This window comes from Gossypium raimondii, chromosome 9 (assembly GCF_025698545.1).
Source record: "Gossypium raimondii isolate GPD5lz chromosome 9, ASM2569854v1, whole genome shotgun sequence".
Classification (NCBI taxonomy): domain Eukaryota; kingdom Viridiplantae; phylum Streptophyta; class Magnoliopsida; order Malvales; family Malvaceae; genus Gossypium; species Gossypium raimondii.
Window position 1 is genome coordinate 37,096,635 of NC_068573.1, and position 21,305 is coordinate 37,117,939.

Below are 21,305 nucleotides of genomic sequence, written 5' to 3' on the forward strand. Positions count from 1 at the left end.
AATCATTTTTGTATATAATAAAAATTACTTTTATATTCTAATATAAGTCTGAAAATCTTACCAGAATAGAACATAAATTGTAAAATGGATGTTAATAATAAAATATACAGGGAGAATCTTCCTCCGATTAAGTTGACGTCAATACACATCTAAAAGGAGTACGTCTCTATCCGGTTAACCGAAGACGTTGTATGTTTTGACAATCAATCATTTCAATTGAACACTTGAACCCGATTAATATTTTTAACTTTCGATCTTAGGCAGGGCTGATTTATTTCTGGTTTCATATCCTTATCAAAATGGGGTCTTTGAAGAAGGAAGAAGAAATGGGGCAGATTGGGGAGGAATCCAAGGAGGCTATCGTATACGTTAATGGAGTCCGCAAAGTGTTGCCTGATGGATTGGCTCACTTGACTCTGCTGGAGTACCTCAGAGGTAATAATATTTTTGTTCCATTTTTTTTGGTTTTCCTTGAAAGTATTATCGGAGAAAAGAATCGGAAAGCTTTTTTTTTTTCCTCTCTTTTTCTTCCTCTCAATCTTGCAAGCTCAGCTCACTTCAAGTTTGGGTTAAAACTTACTTTCAGTTTTTTGTGTTTTTCGTTTGTTGAAGTCCCCCCCCCCCCCGGGGGTTATTTGAGAGTGGGTGGAGCTTATTCAAGCTTACTACTTCTATGTTAGCCTTACTGGAAGCATTATTTATTCTTCTAGTATCTGTAGTGGCGTTCGATTGCGTTATTGCAGTACTGAACTTTGTTTACCTTTTCTGGAGATACTGGAAATAGGAATTGAAGTTTAAAACTTTTGGGTCCAAACGGATAAGTTAGAGATATTGAACTTAGTTTCATTTCATGACGTGTTGTTAGTTTTCAAGAAATCAGAGAAAACTGAAAGAAAAGAAAAAAAAATTAGTTCAGAAAACTATAATTAATTCTATAGTTAGTCATAAGATAGGTAGGGCGTAGGGCTTAGTTCATCGGTCTGCTAGTTTCTTTTATAAGAACTAGATTTCTCTTGGAATCAAGTTCTGGTTTCCAAGTCCATGGATTGAACAAGAATCATAGAAACTTCGATTACATTTTTAGATTTTTCTAATTCGAGCATCTAGGGTAACTTGGATTCACCAGTTAATTAACTAATCAGTCTTTCTCATTACTTTTCAGTCGAAATCATGATTAGGGTCATGAAAATGTTTGAGTGCCTATAAACTGGAGTTAGAGAGAGGGATATTAAAATGAGAATATTCTTTGAATCTTTAGTTACCTGCAAGCTAAAAGAATCTGGTAGGACATTTTTCTTCTTTTTCTTCAACTGTACCTGTTACTCAAGTTGTCTATAAAGTGTTTCACTATGTATACTTTCAATTCATCACCTATTTTTTAGTGAAGATTGTGTCTTGTTCACCATGTTGATACTGTTGGGGTGCTGGAGGGATATTTCATTCTGGAATAACAAAATACATGGAAGACTTATTTATAGGATTAATTGCAAGATTCTTTTACTTATCGTATAAACTGACTTAATAGCTCAAGTTAATCCTACCTTTCCATTATGTTCTGCTTGCTGTGTCAGAAGCTTCTAATATTTTGCAAATTGCCTTCTAACAGATATTATGTTTTCTTTAGGCAGAGAGCGTAGTGTTCTGAATTTTAATGGTTATTTAATTTGAGATATATATGGTTCTCCATTTTTACATTTCAACTTTTACACTTTTTCTAATGGTTAAGTTTGGTTCTTTTGATGGTTATGGGTCTGTTAAAACAGTTTAGTTTAGAACCTTAAATTACTTTGCATAATTCCTTTTCATTGAGGAAGTATATCATCTGAGTTATATCTTTGGTTAGTGGTTACTGCTAAGTTTATGTGTCTTGTAGAGTAATATTTTTCTGAGTTTGTTGGTTCCTGTTGAGGTCTTCACTTTTTTCCCAACTTTGCATTATCCTTTGATTCAGTATGAAGCTGAAGCAGAATTATTTGGTGGAAAATGTATATATATCATTTCCTCTAGAACCTCATATATATATATTGCTAGATTACAGTTTCTTAATAAGGAATCTTGAGTGTATCAGATAGGATTATGTAAATATTTTATTAATTGCTATCCCTAACTTTAAGGCTGTTTTTAAGGGACAGCATCCCTAGAATTAGTTTGTTTCCTAGTATCGAGTTTCCTAAGTTAGGCTCACTATGTATATAAATATTAGTGTAATTCATTGTGAGAAAATATAATAGAAAAAGCCTATTTCTAACATGGTATCAGATTAGCCCGATTTTTGGGAATTTTTTCTTTTGTCTGGCATTTTTTTTAACTCCCGCTCAACCCTCAAGCCTGTATATTTTGTTCAAAAGAAATATGGCTGAAATTGTCCAAACCAATACCAATGGGAATATTTCAGAAGTCTCTATGAACAACTCCAACCCAACAAGTGAGTTGCAGAACATCCAAGTAGCCTACAGGTTAAATGGGAAGAATTACCTGAAGTGGTCTCAGCTGGTTCGCACGTTCTTGAAGGGAAGAGGAAAGCTAAGTCACTTACTTGAAACGGGACCTAAAGAAAGAGATCCTAAGTTTGATGCTTGGGATGAAGAAGACTTTATGGTAATGTCTTGCTTATGGAATTCTATGATGCCAGAAATCAGTGATACATGCATGTTTCTTAACATATCCAAAGATATATGGGAGGCTGTGAAGCAAACTTATTCTAAAGTTCGAGATGCTGCTCAAATCTATGAAATCCAGACTAAGATTTCATCTACCAAGTAAGGAAGTCGGTCAATCACGGAGTATTCCAATCTGTTGCAAAGCTTATGGCAAGAGATGGATCATTACCAGTGCATTCAGATGAAGTGCAGTGCAGATGCAGCCCTCCTGAAAAGGTTCGTTGAAAAGGATCGAATTTATGATTTTCTTGTTGGACTAAATGTTGAGTTTGATGCAGTAAGAGTCCAAATACTTGAAAAAGAGGAGCTATCGTCACTAAATGAGACAATCACGATTGTTCGTGCTGAAGAAGGAAGAAGAGGAGTTATGATTGAGAATAGTCAAGTGGATAGTTCTGTCTTAACTACAAAAGCTGTACATAAGAGGAGATTTGGCCTGGAGCAACCAACTAGCGAAGATAGTAGGCAGACAGAACTTACAAGGCCCATTAAAAGGAAGTCTGTATGGTTCACCTACTATAAAAAATCCCGTCACACTAAAGAAAAATGCTGGAAGCTCCATGGGAAGCCACAGACAATTAAAATTTTTTTTCAGAAACCGGTGGACAACCAAAGGAACAAGGGTGAGCACATATAGAAGGATAGCTGGACATGCTAAGGAACAAAATACGAGGAGGATGATTGGACATGCTACGGAAGTAAATGGCCTATACTATCTTGAAGAATCCAGTGGAGAAGTTAGTGCTCTGAATTCCTCACCATTATCTTTCATATCCAAATCTGTTAAAACCAATAAAGACCAAATTTGGCTCCATCACCTCCGCCTTGGTCATCCATCATTTAGAGTCCTTAAAATTATGTTTCCTTCATTGTTCAAAGAGATAACTGTTTAAAAATTCCATTCTAATGTCTGTGAACTTGCCAAACATAAACGTAACTCTTTTTCGGTAAGCAATAAAAGAACATCTGCTCCTTTTACTTTTATCCATAGTGGTATTTGGGGACCATCCACTATTTCAAACATCTATGGGGCTCGGTGGTTTGTATCCTTTATTGATGATTGTACTCGTGTGTCTTGGATATTTCTTTTAAAACAAAAATTTAATTTAAGGTCTGTCTTTTCAACCTTTTACAACATGATCAAAACACAATTTGGAGCTGAAATAAAAAAGTTTAGGTCAGACAATGCCAAGGACTATTTCAATCAATTTCTCTCCCCATACTTTCAAGAAAAAGGCATTATACATGAGTCATCTTGTGTTAGCACACCCCAACAAAATGGTGTTGCCGAAAGAAAGAATGGTCACATTTTAGCTATTACCAGAGCTTTCTTGTTTCAAAAAAATGTCTCTAAACAATACTGAGGGAGGCTGTTTTAACTGCTACTCGTATGATAAATAGATTGCCTACAAAAGTCCTTGAATCTCAAAGTCCTATGCAAGTTCTAGCAAAATTCTTTCCTGATTTCAATACCTCAAATCTTACTCCCAAAATATTTGGATGTGTTGCCTTTGTACATGTACATTCTCAAATTAGGGGAAAACTCGATCCACGAGTTGTCAAATGTGTCTTTCTCGGTTATTCTTCCACACAAAAAAGGTACAAATCTATCACCCTGCCACCAAAAAATTTTATGTTTCAGCGGATGTTACTTTTGCAGAACAAGAGAATTTCTTTACTCGTCCTTATCTTCAGGGGGAGATCTTATTCACAGAAGATAAGGACAGAGAATTCTTTCTTTTTGATTTTCCAGCTCCTGTCCAGCAGCCAAACACTCAGTCATTGCGTACCAACCAGCCTGCCCAACTTGAACCTATGCAACCCGAAAGAGAGCCTAATACACCCAAATCACAAAAAGGGATTCAGGACACTACTCGTCCTTTACTGGTTTACTCAAAGAAGAAGGCACCGGTGCAAGTTCAATCATCTTCTTTGGATATACAACCTGCTACTCTACAACCTGAGGTAATTGCTGAACCTACTTTGAATACTACTGAAAATTCAGATCAGAGAGACTATGATTTTCCCATTGCTATTAGAAAAGGAACTAGAGCCTGCACAAAACATCCCTTGTACTTAATCATGTCTTACAAAAATTTGTCCCATAACCACAAAGCCTTTCTTACTAGCCTAAATTCTATCTCCATTCCCAAAACTGTATCCGAGGCATTAGATGATGAAAATTGGAAAAATGCCATGAAAATTGAAATGGAAGCCCTTGAAAAAAATAAGACATGGGATTTGGTAAAATTACCGAGAGGAAAGAAACCAGTTGAATGTCGTTGGGTGTACACAGTGAAATATAAGTCAGATGGTTCTTTGGAGAGGTATAAAGCAAGATTGGTTACTAAAGGGTACACTCAAATGTATGGAATAGACTACCTCGAGACATTTGCCCCTGTTGCAAAGATGAACATTGTGAGAGTGTTGTTGTCACTTGCTGCTAACCGAGGCTGGAAATTACAGCAATTTGACATCAAAAATGCCTTTTTACATGGTGATCTTGAGGAGGAAGTCTATATGGATGTTCCACCAGGATTCGGTCCAAATACAGGACAGGTAGTTTGCAGACTAAAAAAGGCTTTGTACGGACTAAAACAGTCCCCGAGAGCTTGGTTTGAAAGATTTACCAAAGTAATGCTCAAGTTGGGGTATAAACAGAGTCAAGGAGATCACACTTTGTTTGTAAAGCACTCATCTTTAGGGGGAATGACCGCTTTATTAGTCTATGTAGATAACATTATAGTGACTGGTGATGATCTGGAAGGAATGGAAAATTTAAAGAAATGCCTAGTAAAAGAATTTGAAGTCAATGAGCTTGGTAAGTTAAAATATTTCCTTGGTATTGAAGTAGCACACTCTCGGGAAGGAATCTTCATATCTCAGCAAAAATACATAATTGATTTGTTGACAGAGACGGGCAAGTTGGGATGTAAACCAGCAGAGACACCCATAGAGGTGAACCACAGACTTGGAGATGCACTAGAAGATGTAGCAATTGATAAAGGTTCATAACAAAGACTTGTGGGGAAATTCATTTACTTGTCACATGCTAGACCGGATATTGCCTATGCAGTTGGTGTTGTAAGTCAGTTCATGCACAACCCCAAAGAATCACATCTTCGAGCTGTGTATCAGATTCTACAGTACTTAAAAGGCACTCCAGGCAAAGGAATCCTATTTAACAAGGGGAGAATTTAACCCTTGAAGCCTATACTGATGCAGATTATGCAGGGTCTATGGTTTATAGAAGATCAACCTCGGGCTATTGCACTTTTCTAGGAGGCAACCTTGTGACTTAGAGGAGGAAAAAACAGAATGTTGTGGCTAGATCTAGTGCAGAAGCTGAATTTAGGGCGATGGCTCTTGGAATTTGTGAATTATTATGGCTGAAAATTATTTTGGAAGATTTGAAGATCAAGTGGGAATGTCCAATGAAGTTGTATTATAATAATAAGTCTGCTATCAATATTGCACATAATCCAGTTCAACATTATCGTACAAAGCACGTTGAGGTTGACAGACATTTTATAAAGGAGAAACTTGACAGTGGCTTAATTTGCACTCCCCAGCTTGAGGGGAGTGTCAGATTACAGTTTCCTAATAAGGAATCTTGAGTGTATGAGATAGGATTTTGTAAATATTTTATTAATTGCTATCCCTAACTTTAAGGCTGTGGACAGCATCCCTAGAATTAATCTCTTTCCTAGTATAGAATTTCCTAAGTTAGGCTCATTATGTATATAAATATTAGTGTAATTCCTTGTGAGAAAATATAATAGAAAAAGCCTATTTCTAACATATATATATATATATATATATTCTGTTTAATTAAACATTTTAATACTTGTAAGGACTAGATTCTGGAGTAGGATGTTCCAGATATCCTTTCTCAATATAAGTTATTAGTTTCTGTTGTGGTTTCTCTTATTCATTTTATTCTCTCCATTCTCTCTTCCTCTTTTATGTGTTTTTACCTTTTAATGTTATAACCAGAAAGTAGAGTAGCAAATACCTAATCAGGTTCTTTTGGTCGGTAAAGACATTGGATTGACTGGAACGAAGCTTGGCTGCGGTGAAGGTGGTTGTGGGGCTTGTACTGTGATGATTTCTCATTACGACAGAAAGACAAAGAAATGCATGTGAGTCTTTCTATCTGCCTTCTTTCTTCCAAATTTTTATGATGATGTAACTAAATGCTTTCCTCCATTTCTCAGAATCTATATAAGATAAATGCTTTGAAAACTTATTTCAGGCATTATGCTGTCAATGCCTGCTTGGCTCCTCTTTATTCTGTAGAAGGAATGCATGTTATTACAGTGGAGGGACTTGGGAACCACAAACGTGGCTTGCACCCCATACAAGTAATATATGTTCCTTCTTCTGTTGGCATGCTCTTAATGGTGCTTACTTTTAATTCTATTTATAGAAATTGGCTTAAATCTTGTGTGGAACTCTATTTTATTTGTATGGCATGTAGATCATGGTTGAAGAGTGAAGGGGTATTTTGATTGCTTGTGGTATATGTGAGAGAATATCTTGTATTCTTCTGTTGTTTTGGGTACACTATACAAATTCTGCATCAAGTTTAACTTTTCTTTTGTAATCAAGATTGCTGATTGCATAACATGAGCTTATGTAATCAAGAAATGCATCTGGTTTCTAATTAGATGTAATATATGGCAATGATGCTTCTAAATTCCATTTTTTCCTAAAACTTAGCTCTATGAAAATATTGTTAATGTCATGGGAAAGATAAGAGGAATTAAAGTACGTCTGGTTCAAATTATTTGAACTTAAGAGATATGCTTCAAAAACCAACTAGAATCCTTAAAGGAAAGAATGTTCAGCTATTTCATTGTGACTTTCATGGATTTCTGCAGGAATCATTGGCACGTTCTCACGGCTCCCAATGTGGATTTTGCACTCCTGGATTTATCATGTCATTGTATGCATTATTGCGGTCTAGTGAAACACCTCCTACTGAAGAGCAAATTGAAGAATCTCTTGCTGGAAACTTGTGTCGTTGCACTGGTTACAGACCGATTGTTGATGCATTTCGGGTTTTTTCCAAAACCAATAATGCATTATATACTGATATATCTTCACTTAGCCTTCAGGAAGGTGAGTTTATTTGCCCTTCAACAGGTAAGCCATGTTCATGTGGGTCAAAAGCTGTACATGATATAGGCACCAATGAACAACCTATTTGTAGTACTAGATATAAACCTATCTCTTACAGTGAGGTAGATGGAAGCGCATATACAGACAAGGAATTTATTTTTCCTCCTGAGCTGTTACGAAGGAAATTAACTCCTTTAAATTTGAGTGGACTGGGAGGGCTTAAATGGTACCGTCCCTTCACGGTGAACGATGTGCTTGAGTTGAAGGAGAAATACCCAAATGCTAAATTGTTAGTAGGTAATACTGAAGTTGGTATTGAGATGAGGCTGAAGAGAATGCCATATCAAGTTTTGGTCTCTGTTGCACATGTTCCTGAACTCAATATTATAAATGTTAAGGATGATGGAATAGAGATAGGTTCTGCAGTAAGACTGACTGAACTCTTAAATTTATTTAGAGAGGTTATAACTCAACGTCCTGCTAATGAAACATCAGCATGCAAAGCCTTCATTGAGCAGTTGAAGTGGTTTGCTGGGACTCAAATAAGAAATGTTGCATCTGTTGGAGGAAATGTGTGTACAGCTAGTCCAATTTCAGACTTAAACCCACTTTGGATTGCCGCTAGAGCAAAATTTCGAATCATTGACTGCAATGGAAATATTAGAACCACTCTGGCAGAAAATTTCTTCCTTGGCTACCGTAAAGTGGATTTGACCAGTAACGAAATATTATTGTCAATATTCTTACCTTGGACTAGGCCCTTTGAATATGTCAAAGAATTTAAACAGGCACATAGAAGGGATGATGATATTGCTATTGTGAATGCTGGAATGCGTGTCTGTCTGCAGGAGAAAAGTGAAGAATGGGTTATTTCAGATGCATCAGTTGCTTATGGCGGGGTGGCACCACTCTCTTTATGTGCAATTAAAACAAAAGAATTTTTAATTGGAAAGAAATGGAACCAGGATGTGCTACAGGGTGCTTTGAATGTCTTACGAACTGATATTGTGCTCAAGGAAGATGCTCCTGGTGGGATGGTGGAGTTTCGAAAATCTTTGACCCTTAGCTTCTTCTTTAAATTTTTCCTTTGGGTTTCACATCAAATTGAGGGAAAGAAATCCATTAAGGAAAGTGTATTATTATCAGATTTGTCAGCTATAAAGTCATTTCACCGCCCACCACTAGTTGCAAGTCAGGACTATGAAATCAGGAAACATGGAACATCTGTAGGTTCACCTGAGGTTCATCTATCATCCAGGCTTCAGGTATGCAAATTCACAAGCTATACTTCTTACTACTGGGTTTGTAGTTTCACGGTTGTTTAAACCAATTTTAAGTGGAGAGTTCAAAATGAAGGGTTCTGTTTATATTTTCTTTTAGAATTATGCTAGTTTCTGATGTTTTGTTACTGATCACATGTGTGTACCCTGCTGTTGATGCTTGCATTCTTAAACCTATGCGTATGAAATTTTTTTCTTGTATTGGATGATGGCTGACAAAATCAAATTTTACTGTTCCAAGCTCTATTTCGTTCCTGTGCTCTCTTTATGTTTTTTGTATTAGGCCACCTGGACACATCATTAGCAACAGATTGCATAGTACTCTCTCCTGCTGTTAACAGATATTGACTAAGTGCTTTTGATTCTTACTTGTCACTGAGTTTTATCTCCAGCATTATCGTCATGACAGTGTTCATGGTATCATGTCATCAGGTTACTGGAGAGGCAGAATATGCTGATGACTCACCAATGCCTCCTAATGGTTTGCATGCAGCATTAGTTTTGAGCAAAAAGCCTCATGCTCGAATATTATCCATAGATGATTCAGGTGCCAAGGCTTCACCCGGATTTGCTGGCATCTTCTTTGCCAAGGATGTTCCTGGTAGTAATAAAATTGGACCAGTTGTCTTGGATGAGGAGCTATTTGCTTCAGAGTTTGTCACTTGTGTGGGGCAGGTAAAAGAGCTTATTGAATACAACTTATTTTGTTTAATAATTCTTCGTGGCAATCCTTCACAAACCTTGAGAGTATAGAGACAGGTTTCCTTGTGTGCTTGACAAAGCAACTGAAACCAACCTTTAGCCTTTCACTACTAAAGGTACATCAGATGTGACATCCACGCAGTACCGGTGGAAGCTTGAGATAACTCTTAGGCTAAACTTCAATAGTCAACTCATACTAATCTGAGGAGAGCCAACTGAATTGCTTGATTTGTTTTTTAAACACATCGCATTCAAACTGCTTTTATAATTTATACAGGTTATAGGAATTGTTGTGGCTGAAACCCATGAGAATGCTAAACTAGCAGCAAGAAAAGTTCATGTGGAGTATGAAGAGCTCCCAGCAATCTTGTCGATAGAGGATGCAGTCAGAGCAGAAAGTTTTCATCCCAACTCGCAGAAGTGTCTGAAAAAAGGGGATGTAGATCTCTGTTTCCAATCAGATCAATGTGAAATGATCATAGAGGGGAAGGTTCAAGTGGGTGGTCAAGAACACTTCTATTTGGAGCCACATAGCAGCTTAATTTGGACTCTGGACAGTGGCAATGAAGTTCATATGATTTCATCCACTCAAGTAAGAATACCAAAACTTATAATTTCATTGGTTATATTTCTTTATTCATCTGTCCTGCTTGGATTGAATTAGATAAAATTTGATAAAGCATAGAATCTCTTTCTTGACTCAAATTATTTATAAAATTCAGTATTCCACTTTTAACAGTTACCAATTAGATTATTAGAAATGTTCTGCTATTTCATTTTTCATGAAATAACTGGGAATTCTTATGTGCTAGAAATGTAGATGTAGGGAAATGTGGATAAATAATGGGTGAAAATTTCAAAAATGACATATTATATAGCATGTACCGTAGTTAGGGCATTTTAAATTATGAACCAGTTCTCCCATCTCTATGCAGGGATATTGTTGATTGATCACTACCTTTTATTTAGCACTCAGCATTTCTAAACTCAGTAATGTTGATTGCAACTGTTGTGCATATGAAGTGACTCATAAAACCAGTAATTATGTACCGAAACAAAACTAGTAATTCTCCTCAACATGTTTTTGAGCTAATTAATTCAAGATATAAAACTTGGTAGAATCTAGGACTGCTTATGAGTGACATCAGAGGCATTCCAGAGTTTTAAAACAGCAATGTTATTTCAGACCCATTCTTTAAGTAAAGGCCATACTGCTGTAGTAACTCTTTGGATAGAGGATCCAATACAGGGTTAATATTTTACACGTCCTAATTTCAGCTCGTGTATTTAGTGTTGTGTCTTTTACAGCTCCTAATTTGAGTCTATTTTGTTAGCTACCAGGCTTGTAATTTTTCTCTTTGATTTGCTTGTCTTATTTAGTTTCCCTTGTTTATTATTATTTTCTTTCCCCATTGTGTTCATTATGTGCATGTGGGTTCTGCTCATATTCTTTCCTAACCTAAAAGGTAAGTAGGATTGAAGTGGTTTGAGGGAAAAAAACCCAGCAGAGAACCAATGGAATTAGGCTGAACAAACAAGTAGGGAACAAGTTGAAACTCCAGAAAACTGAGGGTTATAGAAAACCTCTAGGTTTCTTTATTAATTCAAAGATAATAATCAGAAAAGTTGTTGCTGGAAATCTGTTACAGCATATATATATTAGACTTTCTTGCAAATAAAGATTTATTATTAATCCTAGACTTACCCCCTAGAAATAATAATCCTAGCTGTCCAAATATGATATCTAATACTTTAAACTAAATATTATGAAATATAGTGAAATAATAAAATAAAACATTATAAAATTAAGCTCCTGCGTTAAGGATGCTTTTTCAAGTGCTTTGTCTACTAAATGCTTTATATTATGGCTTCTCTTTACATCTTTTTTCATTATATTTTTGGGATATAGTGTGATTTTGTCATTATTTATGTGTAGGCCCCTCAGAAGCACCAGAAATATGTTTCTCATGTTCTTGGTCTTCCTATGTCTAAAGTAGTTTGTAAAACTAAAAGGATTGGTGGTGGATTTGGTGGAAAGGAGACTAGATCAGCTTTCCTTGCTGCTGCTGCGGCTGTGCCATCTTATCTGATGAATAGACCCGTGAAATTAACACTAGATAGAGATATAGACATGATTACAACGGGCCAACGCCATAGCTTTCTCGGAAAGTACAAGGTACTGACCACTTAGTGTAATAAAAGGATGGATCAATCTACTGAAACATTTCAATATTGTAATAGTTTGGTATATATATATATATATATATATTTTTTTTTTTTTTTTGGTGTGTGTTTAAATCTTTTAATTGTGAAAATAAGAGGAAGAGAAAAAGCCTTTTGGCCTTGAGCATCTTTGAATAGATTATAGTTGTTTATACAACCCAGGAGAATTCCACCAGTTGCACTCATTTTATTTGCAGGTTTCTGTACTTGACTTTATGTTTATGATCTCATAGCTTAACGGTAGAATAAAATTACTTCATCTAGGTTGGATTTACAAATAAGGGAAAGGTTCTGGCTTTGGATCTTGAAATCTACAATAACGCTGGAAATTCACTGGATCTGTCCCTTGCGGTACTTGAGCGTGCTATGTTTCACTCAGACAATGTCTATGAGATACCAAATGTCAGAATCTTTGGAAGTGTTTGCTTCACTAATTATCCAAGTAACACTGCATTCCGAGGATTTGGTGGTCCTCAAGGTATGCTTATAGCTGAGAATTGGATTCAAAGAATTGCTTTAGAACTTAAAAAGAGTCCAGAAGAGATTAGGGTAAGTTTTATATTTATGTTGCTTTATTACTCAATCATGGCGCATTTAAAAAAATGATATAATGACTCATTATTGGAAATTGTATCAGGAGATTAACTTTCAAGGTGAAGGATCAATATTGCATTATGGTCAACAATTAGAACACTGTACTCTGGCTCCGATCTGGAATGAGCTGAAAGTATCTTGCGACTTTCTGAAGGTTCGAGAAGAAGTTGATGGATTTAATCTTCATAATCGGTGGAAGAAGCGTGGTATTGCTATGATTCCAACGAAATTTGGCATATCCTTTACAACTAAGTTTATGAATCAGGTAACATTTGAAACTACCTATTTAGGGTTGTTTTTATGTACAGATTTTGTGTCTACAATTTTTTTGTGGGCTATATTTGTTTTATTGATATCTTCCTAGGAATAATATGCCTGTAGTTTCTCTACAGCTAATGCATATCAGGGAGCAGGCATACATGAGGTCAAGTAAAGCACATTTTGAGCCTCTTTCTAATAGATGTACAGCAGGCATACATGTAGCTAGGAATTTATGTGTACTGCAGCATCTCAAAATTTATTCTTATAATTTCTTTATTAGTTGCATAGTTTTTCTTGGAGTGGTATCAAATATGGTTGGGTCCTGAATTCCGATTTCAACTTTAGATATTCCAGGCATATGATAACATGCAAGTATTTCTGTTGCCTGTCAAGATGAATACAATTTTCTACTTAAAAGTAAACAATATATAAAATAAAGAAAAATTGTACATGTACATAAGATGAAAGAAACAATGTGTTTGCTATGTAAAGTATGGCCTATCACTATGTATTTCTTTCAGAATCATGTTGTTATCTCAATGATCATGAATTTTTATTGTGTAAATATGTTTCCAATCACTGTAGGCGGGAGCTCTTGTTAATGTCTACACTGATGGAACTGTTTTAGTTACACATGGAGGTGTTGAGATGGGGCAAGGTTTACATACAAAAGTTGCTCAAGTTGCTGCATCTGCCTTCAATATCCCTCTCAGCTCAGTCTTTATATCAGAGACAAGTACTGACAAGGTAGAAAGCTAAGTCTGCAACATTGCAGTTCTTTCTTTTTTATATTTACCTGAATTACCATTTGCTAACCCCAGGGGAAACATTGCAGTATTACCATTGGCTGTCTTCACAAATTTTTAATTTACGTTTATGTGGCGGCCTTTCATGGGTCCTTGGCCTCAGCAAGATGATAACAGTACCATGAAATAAGAAGTTACCAAGATTGAATCTAAACCAATTTATAAAGCATACCATTTCAGTGTTCGTGACACTCAAAATCACAGATATTTTTGGGAGGTCAATGATGTCACCTAAAATTTGATGATAGAAGTTTTAACTGAACCCTAACATGAAGAGAGATTTCTAATAGTTTCCCTGCTTCAAATATTTCAGGATACATTTCTGTTGATCCATTACATCTTTGCTTCGTTATCATCAACTGTAGATATATTTAATCTTCAATTTTATAGTTGAAACATGAAATGGTATATTGATGTGTGGGTTACAAATAAATGTGGCAAACTAGTCTGGCAGCCTAAAGCTTGCATTATCAGTAATTCCAGGAATACATAAAAGATTGGCTTAAGTCGAGAACTGTGTTCTCTTGTCATTAGATGGTATTAACTTCTGTTTATGTTAGTCACCTGTCTTGTGAACATTAATAACAATTTCCGTAGTATACTATTTTCTAATTTCTTGTTGCATCTGTCTTATGCTGGATAGGTTCCTAATGCTTCTCCAACAGCAGCTTCTGCTAGTTCTGATATGTATGCCGCTGCAGCTTTGGATGCATGTGAGCAGATAAAGGCACGTATGGAACCAATTGCTTCTCAGCATAATTTTGGTTCTTTTGCTGAGGTATTCTTTTGTCTGTATTTTTCATATAAATTACTGCATATTATTGTCTACGCTACTGTTTTAAAGAATAATTTATTTTTTAGAACTTCTTCCCAGCCTCCTCCCGTTGAATAGTGGTAAGCATTTATGAAGGTTGTGGCCAAAGTTGATAGGTTCCTTTCCTTTTGCTGTATTTTGTAAGCAAATTGTACTATCACAAAGTTAATAAAATGGGCTTTAGTATGATTGAGACTCGTTATCTTTGGTATAATTTAGTTGATTCCATAGTTTTTCAGACCAAAGGTTAAGCTGGAACTACTTATCCAGAGTGGTTTATTTTGTAGGGAAAGTTGAGATAACAAATTTTAGATTTTGGTCTTCTACTTTTCATTCCACAAATCACTTACTTTCTCATATTGATGCATATGTTTTCAAGTTGAGGGCATTGGCATTTAAAAGAAAAAAAATGAGTTAATTAAGGCTTATTTGACTGAGCTTTAGGGGAGTTATGATGCAGTTATTTGGTAAAGTGATGGTAGTCGATATTTGATGTCCATTTAGTAAAGAAACACAAGTTAATGTTTGTGACATGCTTTGGTATTCTTTTAATTTTGCCTAGCTGGTCACTGCATGTTACTTGGAGCGAATAGACCTTTCTGCCCATGGATTTTATATCACGCCTAATATTGGCTTTGATTGGAGCACCGGTAAAGGAAAGCCGTTCAGTTATTTTACCTATGGAGCTGCATTCGCTGAGGTTGAAATTGATACATTGACTGGAGATTTCCACACTAGAACCGCAAATATTTTCATGGATCTAGGATATTCTCTCAATCCAGCAATTGATGTTGGCCAGGTTTATTCCTTTGCTTCTTTATCATACTTTTCAAATTGAAATGTTTATTCACCGTGAAAAAGCTTAATATGACCGTCTCTTTGGCTTTTCTTTGATATGTAATTGTTCTGAGATTCTGAATGTTTTTATCATATTACAAATATAGTTTTCAAGAAGTAACTTAAACATGTATAAAGCGAAGAAATATTGGTTCAGAGATGGATGGAATGTAGAAGCAATGAGAATGGTGTTTTATGTGCTTCCTTTATTAGAAAAGTAGTCATACTGTGTCTCCCAAAGCAGGTTAATGTGAACATGGTGTTCTAGTAATAGCTAGTAGCATTGAGTCCCTGTTCAAAACAAGAAACAATAAAAGGAATATGTTAACTAAAACTCATATATGTTATATCCCCCATTATTTGTTTAATTACTGGTCATTGACTTCCAGCCTTTTAAGTTTTTCTTATTGACAAGCTAATGTTGTAACATGTTGATTTCTTGGTGCAGGTTGAAGGAGCATTTATCCAAGGTCTGGGTTGGGTTGCCTTGGAAGAACTTAAGTGGGGCGATGCAGCTCATAAATGGATTCCACCTGGCTGCTTGTATACATGTGGGCCTGGAAGTTACAAAATCCCTTCTCTTAACGATGTTCCGTTCAAGTTTAATGTTTCTCTATTGAAGGTAAATTTGCTGCTAACAGCTTCTAAAGTGGTGTATGTCCATACGAAATTGTTTTTGTTCATTTTTGTTCTCTTTCTGAACACCATATCAGTGTTTCATCTGAAAGCCAGATTGGGAACTAGGAATTAAAAGAAAATTGCTTCTCTTTTAAGGATGTTAGTCATCTGCAAAAATGTTTAAAGGGATGGTAGAACTAGTGAGAGTTGTCTTTGTTTAACTTTACACAGCCCATGACATAGCTGCTATCATGGTAATTTTCCTTTTTACATGAAAAAAGAAGATTGATGGAGCAATGTTGTTGATGCAAGTAGACATGTTTGTTTAAAAATTCTTTTTATATTTTCTCAGATACTAAAATAGATAAAAAAAGATTGCTTATTTGATTTATCATAGATAAATTGTAGAGTTTGATTGGAAGAGGAGGAATTGAAGGCTTTTCGGTGTGGGATGTGTCCCATGTAGAATATGAGTAGCTATGAGATATACATATATATATATATATATATATATATATTCTTTTTTTGGATAATTACTGAGAGACTAATCATTGTGGGATGTATCTGATTCCATTTGCAGCTGAACTTTGTGCTTTACCACCATGTATTATAGATAATCTGAAGTCTTTTATTTATGTGTTTATGTGCTGATGGGCAGGGTAATCCAAATGTAAAAGCCATTCACTCATCAAAAGCTGTTGGGGAGCCTCCGTTTTTTATGGCTTCATCTGTTTTCTTCGCCATCAAAGACGCGATTTTAGCTGCCAGAGCAGAAACAGGTCATACAGGGTGGTTTCCGCTTGATAATCCCGCAACACCGGAACGAATCAGAATGGCATGTCTAGATGAATTTACAGCACCATTTGTAAGCTCTGATTTCCACCCAAAGCTTAGTGTTTGAGAAATTATGTAACTCTACTCTAAAGTGGGTAGAGATTTCGTGAACGCATAATTTATGAAATTAAGGGATTTAAGATCAGATGTTGGTGTCAAATGTGCGTGAACCATGGAAACTGAAGAGAGAGAATCAAATTCTCTTTAAAATTGAAAGGAAGATAAATTATAGCATTGCTATTTACATGTCCAAAAGAAAATATGGCCTCTGATTACAGAATTTGAGGCCCAACATCATATTAAAATGGCAAATCAAACTAAAAAGTTGGATTTGAAGCTAATTATCATTCCAATTATGGATGGCTAATCAAATCATTTAAATCGTTGAATTCACAAACACAGCTTTATATTTATTTCTTGTAATATACGAATAAAGAGGAATGAGTGAAAAGTAGGTGCGTTTGAGTTTCTTGTTGGAACCTTTCCTTAATTAAACCAACATTATATATGCCAATCTACATTGATTCTATTTGGGGGGAAAGTAAAAAGAGAAGCATCTTTTTGAAAAGAAAGGGTAAAATCGTGAAATAATAATATATAAACAATAACCAACTAAAATGTTTTTTCTCTAAATATTTTCCCCCAAAACAAATAATGGAATTGAAAACCTAGAGAAATTCCCGCCAATTCTCCTCCTTTTTGCCCTTCAAGTTCATGATAATTAATTAAAATAAAAAAATTGTTTTAAAAGTAATATATATATATATATATATATATATGAAAAACTGTTTAAACCACAAATTTTTGAAGCAAACTGTAATATCCCGACTTTAGCTAGTGCCAAAAATGTGGTTTCAGAATTGAATTCAGTAAATTGAGTAATGAAATTTTGAATAGAAAATTTTATGTATTTAATTTAAAAATACATTTTTGTCAGAGAGACAGGTAAGATAGAATAGCGGGGAATCAACGTGCCGCCTCTGCCAAAGTTTCGATAAATATCCCTACTAAAGCACGGCTCTTGACTTAATAACACACCAACACATCCAAATCTGTATAACCCTCCACCTTTCTTTGCTGAGTTTTCGTCTGCCATGTCGTCGTCGTCTTCCTTGCCTCTGCAAACTCTAAAAATAGGCATCGTCGGTTTTGGTACATTTGGGCAGTTCCTGGCAAAGACAATGATCAAACAAGGCCATACTACTAGGGCAACTTCTCGGACAGATTATTCCCAGCTTTGTCATCAATTGGATGTTCCCTTCTTCAGGTAGATCCTACTCTCAACTTCAATTAAACGCAAAGCCAACACTACACATTGATTCTTTTGTGAAACCCTTGTTTCTGCGTTTTTAGGGACGTAATTCCATTTCTTGAAGCAGATAATGATGTGATATTGATATGCACGTCAATCCTATCTCTATCGGAGGTGCTCAACTCAATGCCATTACGTCGCCTCAAACGCCACACGTTGTTTGTCGATGTGCTCTCGGTCAAAGAACACCCAAGAAACGTTTTATTGCAAGTATGATATTATGATTTAGCTTCAACCCCCTTGATCATATTTCTTTTGTCCAGGTTGAAAATGGTGTTCTTTTTTCAGGTTTTGCCAGAGAATATGGACGTGCTCTGCACTCATCCAATGTTTGGACCTGAAAGTGGAAAAAATGGATGGAAAGATCTTCCTTTAGTGTATGAGAAAGTTCGGGTGAGGAATGAAACTAGGTGCTCCAGCTTCCTACACATCTTTGAATCTGAGGTAATCTAAATCAAACGCTCGGAATTAATGCAATTTACAGAGTGGATGCATTGGTTAATTAGAGAATATATTGGAAAAGGGTTGCAGAATGGTGGAAATGTCTTGTGAAGAACATGACAAAGTTGCCGCTAGAAGTCAATTTCTTTCCCATTCAATCGGCAGGTATGTTTTACTCATCTTTATCTTATTTCAATGGTGGTTCATCGGGTAAACCAACTACAATGGGGAGACTGCTTGTGATAAAAATTTATGCATCTTACTTTGATAGGATTTTGGCGGAAATGGGAATTGAATCCACATCCATGAACACCAAAAGCTTCGAAACACTTGTTAAATTGGTAAGCTCAATAAGATGTCTTAAACTAATGCAATTTTCATTTAGCTCCTCCAACATTCTCAAAAAGGAGATGCATTAATATGATAATGATTGCAGAAGGAGAGCGCCACCAATGATAGTTTCGATCTGTTCAGTGGGTTATTCATCCATAACAGGTTTGCTCAACAAGAGGTACGTAGGTAGCTATCCATGTAACCGAAAGCAAGCATCCAATCTTACTATCAATTAATTTAGGAACACTAATGCTGTCTACAATGATGCAGCTGATGAACCTAGAGCAGTCATTTGAAAAGGTCAAGCAGAGGCTGCTTAAGAAGATGAGCGAACAGCAAAGTCTTAGCTCGGTCTAATGATGGATTGGCATGGACTTTTTGCTAACAAAAACCTTCTAGTAATTATCAACTCAGTAGATTCATTATTTTTCTCCAATTCTATTCTTTAATGCATTGCTAGACTGTCATGATGAATGCAAAATATGTAAGTGACCCCACAAGGCAATGTTCTTGATGCCAAAACCTACCTTGAGAAAATTAATATGCAAGAGTTCTTAAGCCAACACAACTTGTTTTCGAGAAAAGGTCTCAAAATAAAGGATTAGGTTGTTCCTTCTCCATTTAGATAAATTCTATCAAGTTATGATGATCTTGCGATAACATGACATGATCTAAAGGATCTAAATATGATATTGAACATTAAGTTTAATAATCCTAAGGAAATGCAAACAAGAGGTGCCATGTTCAACTTGGACAATCTTTGGACAATTTCTCCGAAGAATTTTTTCTTTTTCAAATTGCATATGGCTTATCATCCGCACAAGAGGTGCAATTTTATGAAACTATGATAGACATTAATCTACAATAATAAAACATAATTGCAATAAATTTCATTTCTAGAAAGTAAATGTACCTGGAACCGATGGGTGAGCTATGAAATAAGAGGATATTGCTCCACATCAAAAAGGTTGTACAGTAACTCTGAAGGTCAAGCCCGATCTGAAGGTCCTATGACACATTATTCACAAATAATCCTTATGAGAAGAAGATATTTGTCCTTGGGAAATAGATAACTGATAATTATAATAATCAAGAAAATACAGAGATTCTGCGTTGAACAATTTCATGTAAATCAAAACCATAACAAAAGGTTAAGGAACTTTTAATTAAAAAAGCATCATCAAACAACTTATCCTTTTCATCATGAACATACAATAATTTCATGGAAATATTCTTCCAGCAACAAGAAATGAGAAAATTACTTGAGGTACTCTGGGGAACTGTTATACTCGGGGGGAAAAACGGTGTTTTCTACTTGTTAGCTGAGGCACTTTAGACTTGTAATAATTAAATAAAATCAACTTCTTACTTCTGAAAAACATGATAAATTAAACTCGATGTATAGTTGACTCATTAAATTTTGCAAAAATGCTGACTTTTCAAGTAACTTGCAGAAATACATAGGAAAGATTGTCATTTCAAAAACTCTATCTCCTGATATTTTTCAATAGTCTAGAAAGGATAGAAACCTTACTTTGCAGCTTAAAAATAGGCCAAGCATTGTCATTTTCCTATATAACGTATAAAAAATATTTCATCAAAAAAGTGTATAAACTAAACTTTCGTACATGTTTAAATAATCACAAATTGATTTATTAAATTAATACTGTGTGTCTTTGTGCATGTAGTTCTGTGTGTGTCTTCAGTATAAAAGTGTGACAACATCAAGATTTTCTTTTGAACCACAACTGTGAAAAAGAACTTGAGTTACAAGAGAAGTTCACAAACTGTATTTAGTGGTTGATATTGATGAAGCCTAGCACAAATTGCTTCTTAATTTTACAGTAAGAAAAAGGAAACAACCTTAAATCAATCCAACAATGCATCCAAAAATAGCTTAAATACCAATCAAGTTGATGAGATAAAAATATGCACTTCATGAAGACTGGAGCACAACTAACCTCGGGTAGAGCATCTCGCTGCCTGCCTGCCAGCTGCATTCATAACTCGAGCAATTTCAGTATGATCAAAACAACTTTCTACCGCATGGTCTGGCAGCGGAATACCACAATTAATTAGCAACAGCGACCTCTCCTCTTCTTATGTACTGCCTTTTAGGATTAAGGAGTATAACCACTTGACTTATCAAAAAAAAAAAAAAGGAGTGTAACCACTTGGTTCTTCTTCTGAATCTTCATTGAAATCCTGGCAGGCGCCCCTGTCCCTCTAGAACCAAATTGGACAAGGTTTGCACCTGTCACAACTATTAACAAAGAACCTCCCCTATCTATGGTAGAGCATGTTTATTTGTGCAAGCATGCAAAAACGAATAATTGGTTCATCTGAGACCTGCCTGCTGCCTCAGTCTGAACCTTTTGAAAACAAAAAGCTGCAAAAGCCTAAACAAATTATTCCTAAAAGTTAAAAATTGTCATACTGTTCACAATTTTAATATAATCTTTGTAG

The 21,305-nt window shown here is 35.6% G+C and overlaps 2 protein-coding genes across 7 annotated transcripts; both read left to right on the plus strand.

The window, feature by feature from the left end:
- The first annotated feature begins 91 nt into the window (after positions 1 to 91).
- Positions 92 to 16,898, plus strand: LOC105799411 (xanthine dehydrogenase 1). Of its 6 annotated transcripts, none has more exons than XM_012629957.2 (15): positions 92 to 158; positions 261 to 435; positions 6,703 to 6,802; positions 6,916 to 7,024; positions 7,544 to 9,049; positions 9,497 to 9,739; positions 10,044 to 10,358; positions 11,703 to 11,942; positions 12,254 to 12,538; positions 12,627 to 12,848; positions 13,430 to 13,591; positions 14,294 to 14,428; positions 15,027 to 15,263; positions 15,750 to 15,923; positions 16,578 to 16,898. In XM_012629957.2, exons 2-15 carry the CDS (start codon positions 300 to 302, stop codon positions 16,818 to 16,820), a joined length of 4,107 nt encoding a protein of 1,368 aa, XP_012485411.1. In that variant the 5' UTR covers positions 92 to 158; positions 261 to 299; the 3' UTR covers positions 16,821 to 16,898. The 6 variants fall into 6 exon arrangements, with proteins under 6 accessions (XP_012485411.1, XP_052477481.1, XP_052477482.1 ...); XM_052621521.1 differs by having other exon boundaries at positions 104 to 189; positions 265 to 435; XM_052621522.1 differs by having other exon boundaries at positions 113 to 158; positions 265 to 435.
- A 759-nt stretch (positions 16,899 to 17,657) lies between these two features.
- Positions 17,658 to 19,488, plus strand: LOC105799414 (arogenate dehydrogenase 1, chloroplastic). The gene is made up of 7 exons (XM_012629963.2): positions 17,658 to 18,020; positions 18,107 to 18,275; positions 18,354 to 18,509; positions 18,589 to 18,671; positions 18,778 to 18,847; positions 18,943 to 19,017; positions 19,110 to 19,488. Exons 1-7 carry the CDS (start codon positions 17,848 to 17,850, stop codon positions 19,194 to 19,196), a joined length of 813 nt encoding a protein of 270 aa, XP_012485417.1. The 5' UTR covers positions 17,658 to 17,847; the 3' UTR covers positions 19,197 to 19,488.
- Positions 19,489 to 21,305: the final 1,817 nt, after the last annotated feature.

What these genes read in the sequence shown, in the direction of transcription:
- LOC105799411 (XM_012629957.2), top strand. Translation starts at nt 300, where the DNA reads ATGGGGTCTTTGAAGAAGGAAGAAGAAATGGGGCAGATTGGGGAGGAA. An exon ending in CAGAGACAAGTACTGACAAG is followed by an intron (nt 13,592 to 14,293) that starts GTAGAAAGCTAA and finishes TATGCTGGATAG; the next exon opens with GTTCCTAATGCTTCTCCAAC. An exon ending in TTAATGTTTCTCTATTGAAG is followed by an intron (nt 15,924 to 16,577) that starts GTAAATTTGCTG and finishes GCTGATGGGCAG; the next exon opens with GGTAATCCAAATGTAAAAGC.
- LOC105799414 (XM_012629963.2), top strand. Translation starts at nt 17,848, where the DNA reads ATGTCGTCGTCGTCTTCCTTGCCTCTGCAAACTCTAAAAATAGGCATC. An exon ending in TACACATCTTTGAATCTGAG is followed by an intron (nt 18,510 to 18,588) that starts GTAATCTAAATC and finishes ATATTGGAAAAG; the next exon opens with GGTTGCAGAATGGTGGAAAT. An exon ending in TCGAAACACTTGTTAAATTG is followed by an intron (nt 18,848 to 18,942) that starts GTAAGCTCAATA and finishes TAATGATTGCAG; the next exon opens with AAGGAGAGCGCCACCAATGA.